This window comes from Apus apus, chromosome 13 (assembly GCF_020740795.1).
Source record: "Apus apus isolate bApuApu2 chromosome 13, bApuApu2.pri.cur, whole genome shotgun sequence".
NCBI lineage: Eukaryota > Metazoa > Chordata > Aves > Apodiformes > Apodidae > Apus > Apus apus.
Window position 1 is genome coordinate 14,500,932 of NC_067294.1, and position 18,745 is coordinate 14,519,676.

Below are 18,745 nucleotides of genomic sequence, written 5' to 3' on the forward strand. Positions count from 1 at the left end.
GATTAAAAAATAAAATAGCAATAAGCATAATTTTATTTTCATTGTTGCTAAGTTCCTCATTTATTACTTGTTAGGTAGCTGTGGGCATAGCAGCAACTCACTGAGGGGAGGAACAAAATATGAAAACGCTGATTATCCTCTAAACTCCAAATTAAACAGGCTCTTATCATTACTGCTTTAATGTCATTCCTCTGTATTCTGTAGGCCCCCTCATATCCACAGTTCTTTACTAGGTACAGTTCTGCAGTTAACAGCTGTGATGAGGATTTCCATGTACTTGTTCCCCTTGTAACTCCCATGTATCCTGCGAGTGAGACAGCCCTGTGCTGTACATGGGGCATGGTACATGTACTGCAGGGCATCTTCACCCCGGGGCCTCCACCACCTGGCCCAGGGTCAGCTCAAGTCAGGAAGGACTCCAGTCAGTGCCAGCAGGCTCTGGATTAGATGTCAGTGGGGATTAGGAGGCAGATCAATGAGAGACAACATGGCAGACTAGAGCTGCACTGCTTGGGCACCACATGGGGAGAGATGCTAGGAGCCCATCCTGTCTGCTTGAAGATAGTGTTTGGAGGAGCTGGGAGGCCAGATGGCTGATAGGCAGCTTTGGGTCAGAAGGACTCTGAAGATGTAACCTCGTGACCTACATCTAATTCTCCATGTACAAACTAAGTAGAGCCTAAAAACATTGTCCAGTTCTCAGAGTCATTACAAGATACTGCCCAGAGAGATTTTGCTTTTTATTCTCCATCTTTCCTGCTCTCCTTTTTCCTGCAGTTACACTAGGAGGCTGCATGTTCCTCCAAAGCTTGAAAACTTTAAAATGAACAAGATTTCTCTAACTTCTTTTTCACTGACTGCCCATTCCCTTCCTTCTTTTTCAGTGATTGGCCCCACCATACCCGGGAGCTCTATGATTATTAAGGTTTAGACTGAAACCACAAATTAATTTGGAAAGTGTCTCTTTATACTTCGATTTACTTAAAATGCTTAGAGTTTGAAAGTCATTTATGCAAAGGAAAGTCTTTATATGCCTGGGTAGCTGGGTACATGTGTATTGTATGCCTGGAGTTTGTATCAGTGGAATGAAAAGGAACTCTGCAGAACTTACCCAAAATTGGATTAGAATTTTTGATGTACTGCCTAGATACTGGAAATTAATTTGCTGGGTTAAAAAATGAATTAATCCCTTACAATTTAGACTCAAATAATTTCACCGTAGATAGAACCTGTGAGTGTTCTCCCATAAATATTCCCAGCACTATCACAAGCACTGTCCATATTGATTTTGTTTACTATTCATAATGATTCTGCAGACTTTCTTGTTAAATTTAGCTTCTCATAAATCTCTCAAGTTTTGGAAATAAAAAACTATCAAAATAGGTAAGGCTTACATAGGCCTGGAGGAAACAGTAGGCAATTTTGCTCACAATGACATCAATAACAGCAGTGTTTGTGGTGTTTTCTAGAGTATTTCTTTTTCTGTTGCTAGAATAAAAATATATGAATTTGTATTGTCATAGCATCTTCTAGGCCCCGTCATGGACTGTGGCAATGTGGAGCTCTACAAACTGAACAAAAAATCTAGTATTGGAAATTCATTTTGTCTTTTGGATTATATGGGCTTTCAGAGAGGAGCTTCCTTTTCCTTTTGTGTCTAACCAAAGATCTCAAACCTTTTTGATCCTTTTTTCTCCATGAATATTAGTAATCTACAAACCCCCAGTTTGCTTAATTCTCTGAGATTCAGAGGTACAATGCCTTTATTTTCTCCCTTTTCTTTGCTGCTGCTTTGCAGCATTTACTCTACATGAATTCTGGGCATTTTGTCTGTCTGTGGTATGGAGTGGAATTAGTCTTTGGATTTTGAAACCTTCCCTTACTCTGATGATCCCTCACAATGCTAGTCACAGATTCCTGACACTACATTGCAAAAAGCACTGAAATCTTGCTTGCTGTTTAACTGTAAATGCACATGGGGCTGTAGGAAAGCTCCCCCGTGCCAGCCCCCCAGGCAAGTTGGAGACTGCAGGAGAAGGGTGTCTGCAGTAGTGTCTCACCTTTAGCAGCAGGAGCTTGTGCAGGGACATGGCTAGAAAAGTGTGAGACACTTGAGCTGCTGTTTCCCGTACTCTGCGTGTTCTGGGAACAAACAGGTTGTCAGTCTAGCACTTTAGACAAGCACTTCCTTTCTAGCTAAGCTCTTTGACATTTGCCATTAAGCACACTGTAATAAAAAGGTGAGTTGAATTTCTCTACACACCAGGAATAGCATCAACCTGCCTGCTTAGCATGAAGGGCCCTTTTCTGTGCTGTGACTGAGAGCCTCATACCATGGCAGGTTGCTTCTTAAGGTTAGATGGAGGTGGCCCTTCCCTCAGTGACTGCTGATGCGCTGCTGGGCGTGAGCCAGGGCTGCAGAAGGAGAGCAAGATGTACCCAAGCACCTGGTGCAGGGGGTGCTCTGTTCAGTGGGCTTTTCCAGCAAAGACCCTCTGTCCAGCCGTGAGCCCCGAGCTCCTCAGGCAGGCACTGTGTGACCTTCTCCACTGACAGAACCTGCTGAAGCATAGGACATTTATCCATGCTAAGCACTGCATGTGTGTGCAGGCAGGAAGAGTTAAATGGAGATATTCAGGGCACTGCCTGCATGTTAGTTTCTTTAGAATAAAACTTGTTAATGATAGGTCATAATGGAGCTCTGTTGTTTAGTTGGTCAACAAGCTGTTAGAACAAATTTTGGTCTAAGAGACAATAATGCTATGTAAATATTTGCTTGAAGCAAGACAGCCATAAACAGAGGTGCAGATGTGCAGACACACACATGAAAACATAACCATGCAAAATGACTAACTAGTTGTCCATTATTTAAGACTGTTTTGAAAATCAATACATCATTAATTTAATAGATCTTTTCAGGAAGATATCATTGTCAAAGCACTTGGATCTTTTTGTGGTGTGCTACTGGGTCTTTTCCCTTCCCTCTGATATTTATGTTATTGAAACACAAAGTCTTTCTTTGGAAGGCCACAGTTAAATACACTCTATAGAGGTAACAGGGTGTTTCCTAGCAACATCATGTCTATAACAGTGATGCTTGATTCTCTCTTTAAGCTAAAAGCAAAGTCATGTCCATTAATCCCCAGCTGCACATAAAACTTTTCAGAGATTTTGCTAGCTCCCTACTGTTCATGTTTTCATCTTGCTCATGTGCTGCAAAGCAAGCTGTTTCAGTGATTTAATTCTCTTCAGGGCCTCAGTATAAAGCCAACCATGTGTGTATATTCACAATTACTATTTGTTTTTCATTCAAAATAAATAATTTGTCCTAGAGTACGATGCCTCCCTGCAAACATTATCATTTTGGTCATACAAGAAACCTGAGAAATGAAAGAGATAAGAAAAAATGCCTTGAAAATGTATTACCTGTGCTGTAATGCCAAATGTAATGCCAGAATAGCCTTCTCTTAACATGAAAGTGGCACTGTATTTTTAAAATATACAATAGCATTGAAGTAAAACTTCTAGGGCTTGTTTCTATCTGCTGGTAGCTTTCTGTGTAAAGTAACTGAATGGTCTTGGCTCTGTTCCCTAAGGTCTGGTGTCTTACTCCACAGGGCTTTGGTGGAGATCAAGCTGCTGTGCTAGTGCTAGAAAGAAAATATGCAGGTTCAGGCACCTTGGTAGGACAGGGCACAGAAAATTTGGTTGCTGTTACCTATAAAGAATCTTTCCTGTTATACAGCTGAGGTCTCTGAGGTCTCAGTGTAACACCTTCCACAGGCTCAGCATTCATTTAAAAATAAAAATAAAGGAAACTTTCAGGATTATATAAAAAAAAATAATGCATTTAGTCATATTACTGTTTAGTTAATCACTATGACTGTATCAGGTAACAACCCACTGAGTGAAAGTAAAAAGGAATGCCTGTGTATTGTGATACCAGTTGTGTGAGTGGGAGGGACACAAGGCAGCTGCTTTCCTGCAAGGGGAACTCCTGCAGCAGTGTGAGAACCAGTGTGGGGGCAGAGGAATGTCTCTGACACGGCCTGGCTAAAGCAGAGGAGCTGGGAGGAGTGGAGAGAGAGACAAATTCAGAGCTGTGGCTTTCTGAGGAGGTCTGTAGAAACAGGCAGGCAGTCTAGATGAGTGATTTCTGGGAGGCTGTTCAGCCTCTCCCCACTGCTCTGAAAGCTGGTCTAGCCTGACAGCCTCTTCCTGGGCACCTGCAGAAGCCAGGGGGCACAGGGGCAACATACTGTCATCTGAGACCTTCTGCAGTGCTGCACGTCTGAAGTGGTGCTGCTCAGACAAAGAAAATGTACTTATTTGCTTTCAGGATACTTTGCACTGCTGCCTTCCTCTCCCACAGCTGGTGAAAATAATATCCACACTCTGGTAAGGTGCCTATTAGTTCCTTGGGGCTCTTAAAGTGCCTGGGGAAGGGAGTGGAGTACTTAATTGACACAGCTTGGGGGTCATTGCAACAAATGCAAAGGACTAACCCAGCCAGTCGATGAGACCTGAGAGAGAGAGAGATGCCAAGAGTGACCTGTCACTGCTGGTAGAGTGGAAAATCAGAGACCATGAATCTTTGTGAGCTGGGATGAAATTTTCTGCTCAAGACTAAGACCATTGAGATTACTTATTCCATGTTCTCTGGTGGTTGTGGAGATGACAGGTTTAGACTGTATTTCCAACCCACATGAGAGAGCTTGTGTGTGTCTGAGATCCAACATCTACTGTGCCCATATGGCAACACAGCCTTCTCCTGCTCAGACTGATGAAAAGGTGCTATGAGAGGCCTGCTGCAGAACTGTCTTTCACCCCCACAAATATACACATTTGTGTGGATTGGATGCTGATGGACTGGCTTGTACATGCCAAAGGTTCAGCCACCTTACAGGATTGAATTTAGCTTTCTTACCCTTTTTCATAATAAATACTCAGTAAGATACAGTAATGCCTCCTGAGACTCATTTAGTTTCAGAAAAACAGTTGAATTATTCTATCACCTATGGGCAGAACACATAAGCACCTTAGGAAATTAACATTTTTGTTCCTAATTCAGCTCTTGCTTTATAGTAAGTCAGGTCATACTCTCTGTCAATTCAAAGCATACAACTTGTAGGATATCTCTTCTAATGTATCTTTCAGAAAGCATGAAATGTCCCATCATGATGTAGGTAGGCCTAGTCATTTCAAGTGACTGTTAAAGAAGGAAGCTATTTTCAAAACTATTTGTTTAGACTTTGTGCTTAGAGAAGCTCTGGAGGATTGTGAAAGGCACTCTGAACACTGACATGCTTGTTGCAGAAGATGTTCTCCTTCATCTAAGTGTATACACACATACAGTAGGGAAAAATGAGGCTGTGATCTTCTGCCAGCAGACTGTTACTTTTATCTACTGCCTTGAACTCAAGATCGGAACCTTTACAGGTTTCTTAAAACATATTATGACTGATGGTAGGACTCCTCCTCTTTTGGCTTGAGTTAAATCCCCATTTCTCTGAGGCATCCCCTTTCTTTACCTTCCTTCTCCACCCCAGGGTTATGGCTCTGGGCCAGGAGAGTGTTTGTCCCACCAGCAGGAATGAGCCTTTTTGTCTGCACAGTAATATTGTCAGGTGCCTGAATGGCAGCATGGATGAGTGTGTCCTCTACTTACCTTCTCCATTTCTTCAACCAGATGGCTGCCCTGATCTGTGCAGTGGCAACGGGAGGTGCACGCTGGGCCAGAACAGCTGGCAGTGCGTCTGCCAGAGCGGCTGGAGGGGGCCGGGATGCAACGTTGCCATGGAAACCGCCTGTGCTGATAACAAGGATAATGAGGGAGGTGAGCAAAAGTCTTTCCATTCCCTGTCCCTGTTGAACACAGGGTTATACACGCTTTCTTCATGAGTCTTTTTCCATCAGAAGGACTTTGGCTGTCCTTGTCAGGTGATGGTGTTAGGTTCCTTTTGAAGCAAGTGAGTCTGGGCAAGCTGTGTCCCTGTGCAGAGACTTGAGGACCCACCTTGCTGGCCTGGGGAGCACCAGGCAGCCTCAGGCCACCCCAGCCCATTGACACCATGGTGGGAGAGCCCAGCAGAGCAGCACTCTGTCCAGTGGGCTCTTGGCACATGTCAGTTGCAAAACATTTCACTGTGCCTGCCTGTACCAGCCTGGTGGCCTGTCGAGCAGGGTATTGGGCAGTGGGTTTTCTGCTCTGTGCTAGAGGCTGGGTCATGCTCTCCTGGAGGTGCTTGTAGCTTGCTGTCATATCCCCCAGTTTGTGTGTCAGGCTTTAAAGGGCTGAGTGGGGTCTGCTGAACAGTCAGATACGGTAAGGCTCTGAGATCCCAGTTCAATTTTCCTTCTTCTTTATCAGGTATATCCCTATTAAATACAGAATTGGTGTTCTGTGCTTCGAGCCTTCCATGGTGTATTGGGCTATGCTGGCCTGAAAGCAGTTCTGAGAAGCTGTGCCACCTAAGATTGCTTAATCCATCTTCTTTTTCATTTGAAGTAGCCTTCTTACACTTTTCATTACAACATCTTTAGTAAGTCACGTAGATTGTTTCTCATTTACTTCTGTTCTTCATTTAAAGTCAAATCTCAGACACAGCTTTTGATACTCCTTCACATTTCTTTGGCCAATAATTGATCTAAAGAGCACATCTGTTGTTTACTGATTAATGAATGTTTTTCTTCTTGTGTGTTTCCTAAAACTTCAAAGAAACATTTGGCTTCTTTGAATGGCTGCTTCTAGGGTAAAATTGTCATTGAGATGACTGCTTTGATTTTATATAAAATTTCAGGGTGTAGAAATCGTTCATAAATCCCAAACTGATGAACAGGTGTATTTGGTTTGGAATACATGATATTAAACACATCTGAATATCATCCAGTAGTTTTAATCTGTAAATCCTCTGTTAGTTCCCTGATTTCACATGTGATCAGTGCTTACAGAAATATTTTAGAAGAGCTGGAGCTGATTCAATTTTGGAAAACTGGAACTTGCTTCATAGCTGTCACTGAATTGTAAGGAACAGAATCTAACTGCCAAATGATCTTTGCTTGCGTTTAACTATACAACAAAGGCCACTAAGCTGGTGTTAAGGTGAAATGTAAGAAACCAAAAGGTGAACTGCTAAGGTTGCAGTTCTTACAGGCTTTGAGGGAGAATTTGAACAGGAATGTATGATCAGGTTTTCCTCAAAACTAGACATGAGTTTGGAAAGCATTGTTAGAAATACTAGAATAAGATGTTTACTTATCCAAGACAATATTCTGCACTTGTAAAACAGATTGACAAAGAGAAAAAAATGACCAGTGGGACTATTCAGCTGTTGATAGCAGGTGAAGACTGCTGAATTCTAAAAATTAGTTAATGGAAGGCAAATAGTAGTTCATCAGAGTCAAAGAATACCTAGAATAAATATGCCATACAACAAATATATAACACTAATCAGCATTACCATGCAGAGTTCCTGGTTCACCACAGTCACACTGGAAAGCAAACTGTTTGGTCTAGCTGAAAGACAGAAAGATTAAGGGAAGGGCTCTTTGGATGTTCTCAACACTTGCAGGTTGAAGTTGTTTTTTTTCTGGAGGCTACCAAGGAGGTTGCTCATTGCTTCTTGTGGGAGTGTAGATAGTTTGAAAATCTATGCCAGTTTCAAAGTCCAGACAACCTGAAAAGTCTACTTGACCCAAACACTTTTGCATGGGGATTTTATGATAAAGGCAGAAATACATCTCTTGTCTTCTGACCTTTACCTCAGTGCTTTAATCCAACAACAATTACTGCTCTATAACGGCATTGTCCTTATTACTCTACGGGGCAGCTTAGGTGATGTTCCACACAACTCACCTAGCTGTTTCTCCACATTTTTGCAAGGTCTACCTGAAAAACCAAACAGACAAGCCCTTGGATTCAGCCCCTTGGGCTGTGGGCCCTGCAGTGCTCTCTGTCTCCCACGCCTTTGGGATTTTGCCTGTCTCCATTTGCTTGATTGTATTTTGAGTTCCTGTGAGATGGCATGGGGTCCTTTCCAGTATGAGCTGTAAGGACAGAGGCATTGTCTTTCCTGTCAGTTTGTCAAACTGTCAGTCACAAGAAACCTCAAACCTGAGCATAATGTTAAATGGGAAATGCTTCTATTTTCCCAAACATGTTTGGATTACATAATTTACGTACTGTGGCCGCTTCTAAATCTAATCCCTTTCCTTAATCAGCCCCTCAGTAGTCTACTGGTTCTTAAGCATCTTTTGGAGGGATTAGAAATAGCTTTATTTTAAGACCTATACTTGTGATTACAATGTATAATCCCCCCAATTGACATGTCTAACCCATTTAATTTACTGGGGATTATTTTAAGAAATAACGGAATTAGAAATTATATTTTGAGGACTGGGAGAAGGTATATTACTTTTTAAGTTCCTATTTCTTTTGACATGCTGCTTAAGAAAAACACTACAGGGGCTTTTTATACCAATCTTTTTACAATAACTGTTTTATAATAGTTTAGTTGTTCTTAAATTGCAAAATGCTTTTACTATCTTGAAACCATCTTCATATAATTGTGTATATTTAACTAGATTTAACCTTAGACTTCATAGTGTCTCCAAGTAAAATGCTTCCAAGTTATGCACAGCAAACTTCATGTTCCTTTTCTAAAGAACAGTTTCACTAGGTGTCGGATGCAGTTGATACCAGGAGTTCATTTTTGAGGTCCTTTCTCCTGAATTCTGTAGCATTATTTGGGAGAGTTATTTAATAACTCTGGCCTCTGCAGAAGCAGCCTTGGCAGGAGTCCTGTATCACTCACTTGGGTTACTGTTTCTAGGCTTTTCTTTTCCTTCCTTCCCTCCTCTCCCACCTTTTGCATACTTTCAAGTTTACTCTATTCGTGTTTATAATTTTATTGACAAGACAGTGAAATGATGTTATCTCAGAGAAAGGAAAGTAGCCAAAATTTTGCTAAATTGGCTTGTTTCAGATTTGATCAGGGTGGCGAGGGCAGATGCAGATAGGTTAAAAAAATATTAGTTTACATCACTTCACAGGTTGCGTTTCTCCTCAAAGTGTAATTATCTGGACTGAAACTGGGGAAGGAAAGGAAGCAACCCACAGCAGTATAGAATGCTAAGCTAAATAGAACGAAGAATTCTTTGTCTGTTATGCAAAGTGGGATGTTCTTTTAAATGCATTTTAATTTTTTTCCACTTGGCTTTCCAAAGAGGCTTGTGCATATCTCAGAAGGCAAATTTTGCCCTTCAGTTCGTTACCACATAGCTGTAACCCCACCAAGAAGTACAGTTGCCAGTAATTCTGTTTGGCATATTGCATTAAAGATAATGAATGGGAGAAAGCCAGCTTTCTGCTCCAGTATGAATTCAATTCATGAGAAAAATACATTTCTTGAGAAGTTTACTGTCAGGAAAGTGCACTTGACTGACTGAAAGGCTGTTTATTTGAGTTGTCTTTGAAAACTCATCTCAGAAATTAGACAGAAAGAAAATAGAAAAGAGAAGTGTCTTCCTGCAATAAACATTTAGCAAAAACTCACTTTTAGAAAATTACAAATCCTGTGACTTGATACCACATCAGGCTCGTGACATTTAAGATAATACAAGTATTTCACAGCACAAAGGCAAATTATGTAATTTAGCTTGCCTCGACAAGCCTTGCCTCAGCAGGGGTCTCTAATTCAGCAGACAAAAGATTTTATGAAGTTCTCACTATAAATACCCAGAATACTCTTGGCGCAGAAAATACCTTCCCAGAGCCCGTACAATAGTCAGTTTTAGAGCATTAAATGTAATGAGTAGTTGAAATCTATTGTTGATAGGAGCCAGAGTGAGTCACGTAGGCTTGAGTATAAAATCTGTATCAAAACTAGACATTCTGTGAGTTTGACAAGAGCTAATGAGTGTGCTGGTGTGTGATTTTGTTAAAACTTCATGTCAGCCTCTAATCGCCTTTATGCACATTAGCCAGCTTATCCTTCCCCTGCTCCTCACAGGGGATGTTGCTACAATAACATGCTCTTAGAACCCATGGAGAAGCAAAAGCAAGGGATGCAGTGAGTACAGATGCTGTGGTTTCAAAGCTGTGCAGGTGTCTGTGTGCACTGGCATGGAACAAACAGGGTTTTCAAGCTCTTGTTCATCTTGGTACCCCCTAGCTCAGCTCTGTTCTAAGCAAGGTGTGGATTGAAGTTGGAGCATTGATAGTCCACCAGGATTCACAGGTTCTGAAGGACCTCCACATGCTCAGTGTCTGCACTGTAGCTGGAGCTGCACCTGTGGTAGTTTCTTCCAATTGGTGCTCCCAGGGATGAGGGTTTTCCCGACTGCCAGAGCTCTGGGCAGCACAGGCATCCTGAAAGGGCAAGGGACGTGGGGCTGTTGCTCTGCCAATGTTATATTCCATGGGAATGTAAACCTCATTAGGGAGCTTTTTTTGGACATACAGAGGCACACCCAGTTTACAGAGATGCCAGGTTATTTCTACGTTACCACAATTTGGGATTTAAAATCTAGCTTTTCCTCAGGAAAGGCAGCCAGGGTTTAAGTTTATGGTTCCAAAAAATACCCTGTTGATGCTCACAGTTTGTTGTAAAAGCTAGTGGTAGAACTGGATATTCTGACACCTTACAGAGAGGCTTTCCAATTTGGCTAATTGAGGAACAGGACTGGAATATCATTAGTATTTCCTTTCTTGTGAGCACCAGGAACTTCTGAGGACTCATTTTGAATTCTGTATGCCAATCTAGCTAACAGTAATTAGATCAAGCTACAGAAGTGAAAATTTGGGTTAAATACTAGATAAAACTTCCTGGCAATAAGATATACTGAGATGTGGAATAGCCTGCCTGCGGAAGCAGTTCTGCATGCAGTTTTAGAGCTCAATTAAAATATTTCCGTGTTGGCAGAGAGAAGGGCTACTCGTTTGATAATCTGATAGAGCATCTCTAATTCTTTCACCTTGGGTATATTAATACTACACATAATTAAAGTCGGATCATGATAAATTAACTAATTTGCCCTTAGAGTGATCAAAGGCCCTTTTGCCCTCAGGGTTCATAGTAGCTGCTGTTCCCCCCTTCCTCGCCTCCATTTTAATCATCAGTCTGAAATGTTTATTGGAAAAAAGAAGTATTTCCAGGAATTACCCTCTGAAAGTCACCAGCTCCTGCAGCTAGTGAAGTGTAAGGATGCCCTCTGCTGAGCATGTGCTCAGAAGTCTTGCTTTGGAAACATGATTGTCCCCTCCCTGCTGGGCACAGAAAGCAGTCTCTCCCGCAGCTGGATATCTGGGCAAAGCTGACTCATCCTAGTGCATCAGGAATTGAACCTGAAGCAACACCTGCAAGTGTTTGATGGAGAGTGGAAACTAAATATAATGTAAGCTTAGGAGTTAACACAAAAACCCAACCAATAGCTCAAGCGTACATTTCTCAAAGAAAGGTTGTAGCACAATTTTGGCATGCATCCACCAGGACGTGACGAGAAATACATTCAGAGGTGAAGAAAAACTGATGATGAGAGGTTCTATATACATCAGCAGTAAAATATATTACTATTTCTACCGAGAGCTTTTTGGGCCTTGTAATGATGCTCAAAAGGAACACAATAATAAGGCCACCTTAAAATCTGGCATGCACAAGTAGATTATTCTATACTTACATGCAATACTTTAAAATTTTCTTTTTGCCGTATAGTTCAGTCTGCTCAAAAGCCTATGGAACAGGTCAGAGAAAGTCAAGAAATGTGTGTATCCATTAGGAGAAGTGAAGTCTTCAAGAGGAACACTGTGTCACTTGATTTGTTTCTGAAAAGATTCGGGAATTCAGAAGAACCACAAGCAGCAATAGGGAGCTGCCAGTTTAAATCAGATACCAAATTTCCTATGTCTTTCTTCTTAATTAAGGCCAAGCCAGGACTCTTTTGGTCTCAAGTTGCTGGAGGATGTTCAGCACCATCTTAACTCCTTCAGCAGTCTCTTTGGCATACAGAGTTTTGGAGAGCTGCTAACAGGCCACTCAGAACTCCAACGTGTATGCTATGGAAAGCAGCAATATCTTGGTGAGGCTAATGGTGAGGATTTTGTCATTGAATTAACCATATAAATAATTCAGAGTGCCTGAGGAAGTCTGGAAGACGACAAGCTCTGAAATACATATTAAAAAACAAAGTACTGAGTTCTAATTAAAATTTGTGCTTATGGCAGAATTTTCTCTTACAGAAGGAACATTTTTTCTAGCCCTTCTTTTAATCAACTGAGTCTAATGCAACTAAAGGATTGTGTAACCCTTTACCTCACCTCATTGGTAATAATGCAGTGTGGCTGAAGAAATGGGCTGATAGGAACCACGTGAAGGGCAAGGTCCTGTGCCTGGGGAGGAACAACCCCAGGCACAAATGTATGCTGGGAGGATGACAGAGCACTGGAGCAGGTTGCCCAGAGAGGCTGTGGAGTCTCCATCCTTGGAGATATTCAAAAGCTGTCTGACATGGTCCTGGAAAATTAGCTTTTGGTAGCCTTGCTTGAGCAGGGGAGTTGGACTGGATGAGGTCCCTGCTAGCCTCAGCCCTTCTGGGATAATATATCTGGATAGCAAATTAGGCAAACACGAACTAAAAGTAAATCTATTCTGACAGTAATCAATACCCTTTCATACATAGTCAGAGATTTTAGAGCAGCAAAGTGGCAGCAGCAATGCCACTCTGAATGGAAACAGCACAGAGGTGCAGAAGCCTTTGGCACCACCCAGCAGTGCCCAGGTTCTGGCTGTGTATGCTGGGCAGACCCAGACCTCAGCTCTGCCATTGCAACAAGCTGGATCAACCAGTTGGCATAAGGTAAAAAATATCCTAACTCCCGAATCCTGCCATCTGGAAATAAATTAGTACAGGGGAATATAGCCAAATATTATGAGTAATAACCTTCCAAACAATTAAATTATGTGTATGCTTATGTTTACAATATATGCCTGTATTTTCTAAATATTCTTGTAAGCATCTGAATTCACGTAACTGCTTAAAAACCTTCCTACATGAAAAGAACCATACACAGGTTTCTCCCTGGCACTGAATGGAGACATTTCCAGCCTCCCAGGTCCTGAACTGGTAATTCAGAGCGGTTTGATTGCCTGCTTGATTGTTTGTGAGATAACGGTGAGATTGGCAGTGACAGGGTAATTTACTGAAGATTGCAATGTCAGACTATATCCAAGGGGGCTTGTGAGCATAAAGATGTGATTCGCATGACTGACAGGATGCTGAGAGATTGATATGCCAATGGAAAGTTCATGGTGTCATCAGAAGTGTTCCTTCACAGCAGCCCATCAGCTGCTGCACAATGAGGTCCTTACAGACATTACATACACTCACCTCTAACAACAGGTATAGCAAAAATATGATGCAGCTTGAACAGGTAAATGTAAATTTGTCAAAGGCACTAATTTATAGACTGTTTTGCTTCTGTTACTTCTAATGTGTTGATAGGATTCTCTCGACTGTGAATGAAAGAAGCGAGCAGACTAAACAGTGGGCAGTTGTTAGTTCATAGCTACAGAGGTGTCAGAAACTGAGAACGAGCCCAGGATGCTGACAAAACGTTCTCAGAGCTTAATAGGAAAACTGCCTTCACTTATAGTCTGCAGCTAATGGTGTCCTTACAGTGATTATATAAAGTGGGTGGAAAATGGACTGTAGCAAAAAAGAAGATTCCTACCGCCACATCGGAAAAGATTTCAAGATGAATGGAGTGCTGAATGTGAATAGGGGACTGACCTAAAGCAAGGTATAGCTGTGGCAACAGGGTGGTTTGTCTAAAATCTCCTCAGAGGGCTGAAGGAAACACTGTCAGCATACCCTGGCAATTTGGGTTTTAGATGAGAAACAGTCATTTCAGGCAGACACAATCCATTGGAAGTATAAGGCTAATTGTAAAATAAGAGAGCTTTTTATAGGTTTGGATTGGTTTTTCTTTTGTTGTTGTTTTTCCAATGACCACTTTGTAGGGTAATGCTGGTCCATTATGCATTTGAAAATCTTGAAAATACACAAGTCCTGATCTTACTCCAAAGTACTTTTGTCAACTAACCTACTCGATTGTTCTCTCTTGTGCATGATACCCAGTCTGTGCCCAGGCCACATGGTGTTCAAAGTCAGATTCATGTGCTCTGGGGAGTCTGAAAGTTTACAGATTGCAGATTGACTGGGTGATTCCTGCCAGAGTAGATGAATAAATGTTTCTCAGTTGTTAGAGACTATAATATTTTAAAGGAGATGGTTGTTAATTTCTGAATTACATTCAAACTCCATTGAAAGAACATATTTCAGTTACGTGATGATAGGAAAGGATGATACTAGAAGTTGTTACTCTCTGTGCTAAAAACAGTCAGTTGTGATTTATCTAAGTACACAGACCTGTCTTCCCATTGAGGATTCCATTTTCATTTCTGGTGTTCAAATTCTAATTTTTCTTCAACATTTTTCTTCAGAAACATTCTTGATGGACAACCCAACTGAACCCACCAGTCTTGAGACTGATCCTTCCTTATCCAAGCATGTGAACAAGTTCTAATTCAAGTATTTATGGGAGGTGGGGGCTACAGTAGCATTTCCCTATTAATTTGCAAAATGGGTGCAGTGTAATTTATGTTTGATTTAGGTAATGATAACTTACCTAATCTCCTTCCTTAATCTCTCCAAACGGAACAAATGAAATTAAACAGCCTAGTTCCCAAAACTTTTATAGTCCAGCAAGGAAAGGTAAGAACTTTGTAAAACAAACAGTTGGGGAGTTTTTTTAAAAAAAGAAAACACACAAAACTAACAAAAAATCCTGTACTCCTGCTATTCCTTCTTCCTAATTTTAACCCTTAATGGGTTTCTTCAGGATTGGTTCTCATCTATCACTGGTTTAAATTACTTGTAGCAGTAATGGCATTTAACCAGAGTACTTGAGGAAGGTCTCAGCCTTATTGCATCATTGGTTCAATTACCAGTTGTATGGCATAGAGATGTTATGAGGAGTAAGCATTAACATTTTTTCCCAGAGCATTAAGATGTCCATTAGATATTATTGCTTGATAGCCGTGTGCAGCCCACTGAATGTTGATGATTCTTGCCTTTCAGATGGCTTGGTTGACTGCCTAGACCCAGACTGCTGCCTCCAGACTACTTGTCAAAATAGCCTGCTGTGCCGGGGCTCACGAGATCCTCTGGACATCATACAGCAGAGCCATCCTGGTTCTCCAGCTGTGAAGTCATTCTATGATCGGATCAAACTCTTAGTGGGCAAGGACAGCACTCATATCATCCCAGGAGAAAATCCCTTCAACAGCAGGTAGCAGCCATAAATACAATGCTGTATCTGTGCAGTTGCATGGTAGGGGAAAATTTGTCCCAGAGATTTGATTAATTTTTTAACATGAGCTGCTGCTTCAGGTGCTTCATGTGTTTGCACCTCAGGCATCATTCCCACGGAGGGCACTCAGCTGCAATTTATACTGTGGCCTTTATTTGATAACATGGAGGCTTATTAGCATTTTAACACACTGGCAACACCTAGAAGGTTCCTTTTACTGAGTAGAAGCTTCTGAGACTGATATTTCATAAAGGCTGCAATGTAGAACCAGGGAAAATGCAAACTAGTTTCCAGGTAGGAGGAGATCGCTTTTTATTTAGTGCCATGAACACAAGTTTCAATAATGGAAAAGCATTTCAAGTTCTTTTTCAAGATATATGAAATTAGGGTTTTTTTATATTTATTTCTTATATAAAACTGTTTTACTTACTATTTTACTTGCATTATCAGTGCACCTGACTAGGTTTAATCTTCTTTTTGGTTGCCTTTTTTATGTCTTTTCTTCCTATGATTATTAATTATATATCTATAGTTAACCTAAAAGCCAGCACGTGATTAATTGACATTTAATGCCATTGTATGCTTACAAGAAGAGTGGTGTTACTATTTATCAGTATTATATAAACGTGTCTCCATGGAAAGATGCTAATAAATTGATGAATATGTTAATTACATTCATGTTGCCAACATTAAAACTGAAGAAAGAAATGCATTTGGGATAACACCAAAAGATTGGACTTTTGGATTGGATCAGGACAGAAAACTGGTTTTTGCAGTCAGAATTTTGTTACAGGCTTACCAGGTGGAGCAAGTCACTAAATATATGTGTGTAAAATGAGGATCAGAATGTTTCTGGACACACCAGGCAGGTTTCCATTGCATTCATTCCATATTCTATCAGAAAAGCCCCGTTGGATCCTACTCTATATAATACAGGCTTTATTCTATTCTAGAAAATACTCTATGGATACACACATAGAGTTGTTTAGAAAAATGGAAGAAAATGGTTCTGTTTTCATCTGAATTTGTTGTGATTTTTTTTTTTCAAAAGCTCTGTAAAAATAAAAGGAGGGAATTCTTGCCATTTTCTGCAATATTTCAGGAAAAGGAAAACAAGATGAGAGAAACTTACTGATTCATGAGGCTGAATAATTTGTCTAAAAAGAAATACAGGCTACAGTGTAAGAAAGCACATAGTCCATGGGCTGGTTGGTACATGCTGCTCTATATATATTACTAAATTTCCTTGTCAGCAAAATTTTCTCAAGTGAAGAGGAGCAGGCAGTTCCCTGACACATGTTTTATGCTACCCAGTGCTTAAGCTGTTGCCTCATTCAGCCACCCAGAATGAAAATGAGTGTAGTCCCTGAATATCTATTCCACTATCATCTGGTAGTGTTTAGTTGGGTTATTAATACGATCCAATGCTTTATTCCTAGATCTTTAAGAATTTCATAAAGGCAGGTGATTATCAGTCCAAATTTCTAGATGACTGTAGTGATATGCAGCTATTCATGTGCCATCCAAGAAATATTAGAATTTATATTAGAAACATTCAGGCTGTGTACGTATGGATATGGGTTGGACTCTTCAAAATGGTCTTAGCTGAGCACTTCAATTCTGAGGTTCCTTTAAAAAAATCCCATTTGAAATTTTAGATTTTTTAAACAATATGTTTTCTAGGGTTCCTGGTGGCAGGAGCCTCAGTTCTCTTTTATTCATCTCAAGTATGTCGCATATTTTAATGTCTTTGCAAATGGCATATTAATGACATTTTAAAATTGGCCTTAGTCTCTAAGTTGTGAAGGTATTTTTGAGAATTCTACAGCTAGGCTGTTATTTTTGGTACCAATTTTGTATGTGTCAAATGTATAGTGTCAAACTGAAAGTTTTAAAACTAAGGTTTTTGACTTCTTAAAAGTGCCACAGGGTTAGACTCCATTTCACATATACTTAAGCTGCCATAGCCTGAAGAAGTAGTTATCATGGAAGATAATGGCCTCTTTCTTTTCTTAGCTCAACCTCTCATTCCATTGGAAGAGAAGGAAAAGGGGACAAAACAGTGGTGATGATTTTTTCCAGTACTAGTGTAAGAAAAGGAAGTTATTTCTTGCCCTGCTGCAGAAAAAGTTTTGATTGCAAAATTATGTAGATCTCATAGTGATCATTTCTGTGCAGAAACAAGATGAAACAGTTTGCAGAAAAAAGGAAAAAAGCTGCTTTCCCATTAAATTCTATGTTAAAAAAGAAAAGAAGGACCTAATGCATCATTTCAGTTTCTCAGTTACACTTTTAAAAGATGGCCATAAAAAACATTGTCCTACATGTGTGATTAGTATTCAACATATTCTTATAAATCCAGAATTTGGCTACAAATATTAATATCCATTATGTTACATACATTGGCATTTTAGAATAAAAAGAAAAGTTATTGGCCAAAATGTTTTTATTCAGATTATTGCCTGAAATAATGAAATTGATGGTAGAAAAACTCAAATAATGAACACTATATGTTTTCTTCTAATTCTGCTTTAACACACTGTTCCCCCTACAACTGTTGCTGTGTGGTTTTGTAACATAATTCAAGCAAACTGAATAATGCCAAAACAATCCTCTTGGTCCAATGTATTCCCAAGTAGATATTTCTCAACAGGTATTGATTTCTATTAAATTCCATGTTCTGTTACAAAACGTTGATTTCAGAAATGAAAATTTGACCTGGAGGGTCAAGAAATACTTGACATTTCTAAAAGCACAGTAACAGGAATGGCTCATTTTCATGAATTATTTTCTTTTTATGTAATATTGAAAAGAATATTACACCTTGTTTGGAATAAAAAAGATGAGGAAGTAGTTATTAAATAGCCAGTATATTATACAGCTAGATATTTATGTCACAGCACTTTGAAGGTCTCAGAGTTAATAGAAAAGACCTGAAAACAATCCCTGATGTGTCTCATGAAAACGGATGTTCTCTGGTAGAGGGATGATGTGAGTGCCCAGCTGTCCCAGAATTCAACTGCATTTGTCAGTTTTCAGCAGCACAGGGTGCAGTTTAGTCCCCTGGTGCTACAGCTCAGAGCAGGTCCAGCACTGCCCAGTAGTGTGAGGGTGCTGAGCCCACCCAGGTCCTGAAGCCGGGGCAGCTCCCATCCTGCCTGCACCACTCGCATGGGAAACGGGGCTGTGCGTTTCCTGGCTCTTGCTATAGCTACAGATGAGAGGTGATGGCTCAAGTTGGAAGCACTTAGTGCTGAAATAGAAATCTCTTCACCTAGGACAACAGCAAAATGCAATTTTGCCATCCCTGAGAATTATGGACTGCAGCAGGATTTAACTCTCTCTCCCTGTTTCCCAGGATCACCTTCTTTTTTTAAC

The 18,745-nt window shown here is 40.5% G+C and overlaps 1 protein-coding gene across 2 annotated transcripts in view; it reads left to right on the plus strand.

The window, feature by feature from the left end:
- TENM2 (teneurin transmembrane protein 2) overlaps nucleotides 1–18,745 on the plus strand; it is a 600,962-nt gene that overhangs the window by 544,787 nt on the left and 37,430 nt on the right. For both annotated transcript variants that reach the window (XM_051631239.1, XM_051631238.1), the window contains 2 exons: nucleotides 5,690–5,836; nucleotides 15,136–15,346. In XM_051631239.1, the coding sequence (XP_051487199.1) occupies nucleotides 5,690–5,836; nucleotides 15,136–15,346 (358 nt within the window). The remainder of the gene's footprint in view (nucleotides 1–5,689; nucleotides 5,837–15,135; nucleotides 15,347–18,745) is intronic.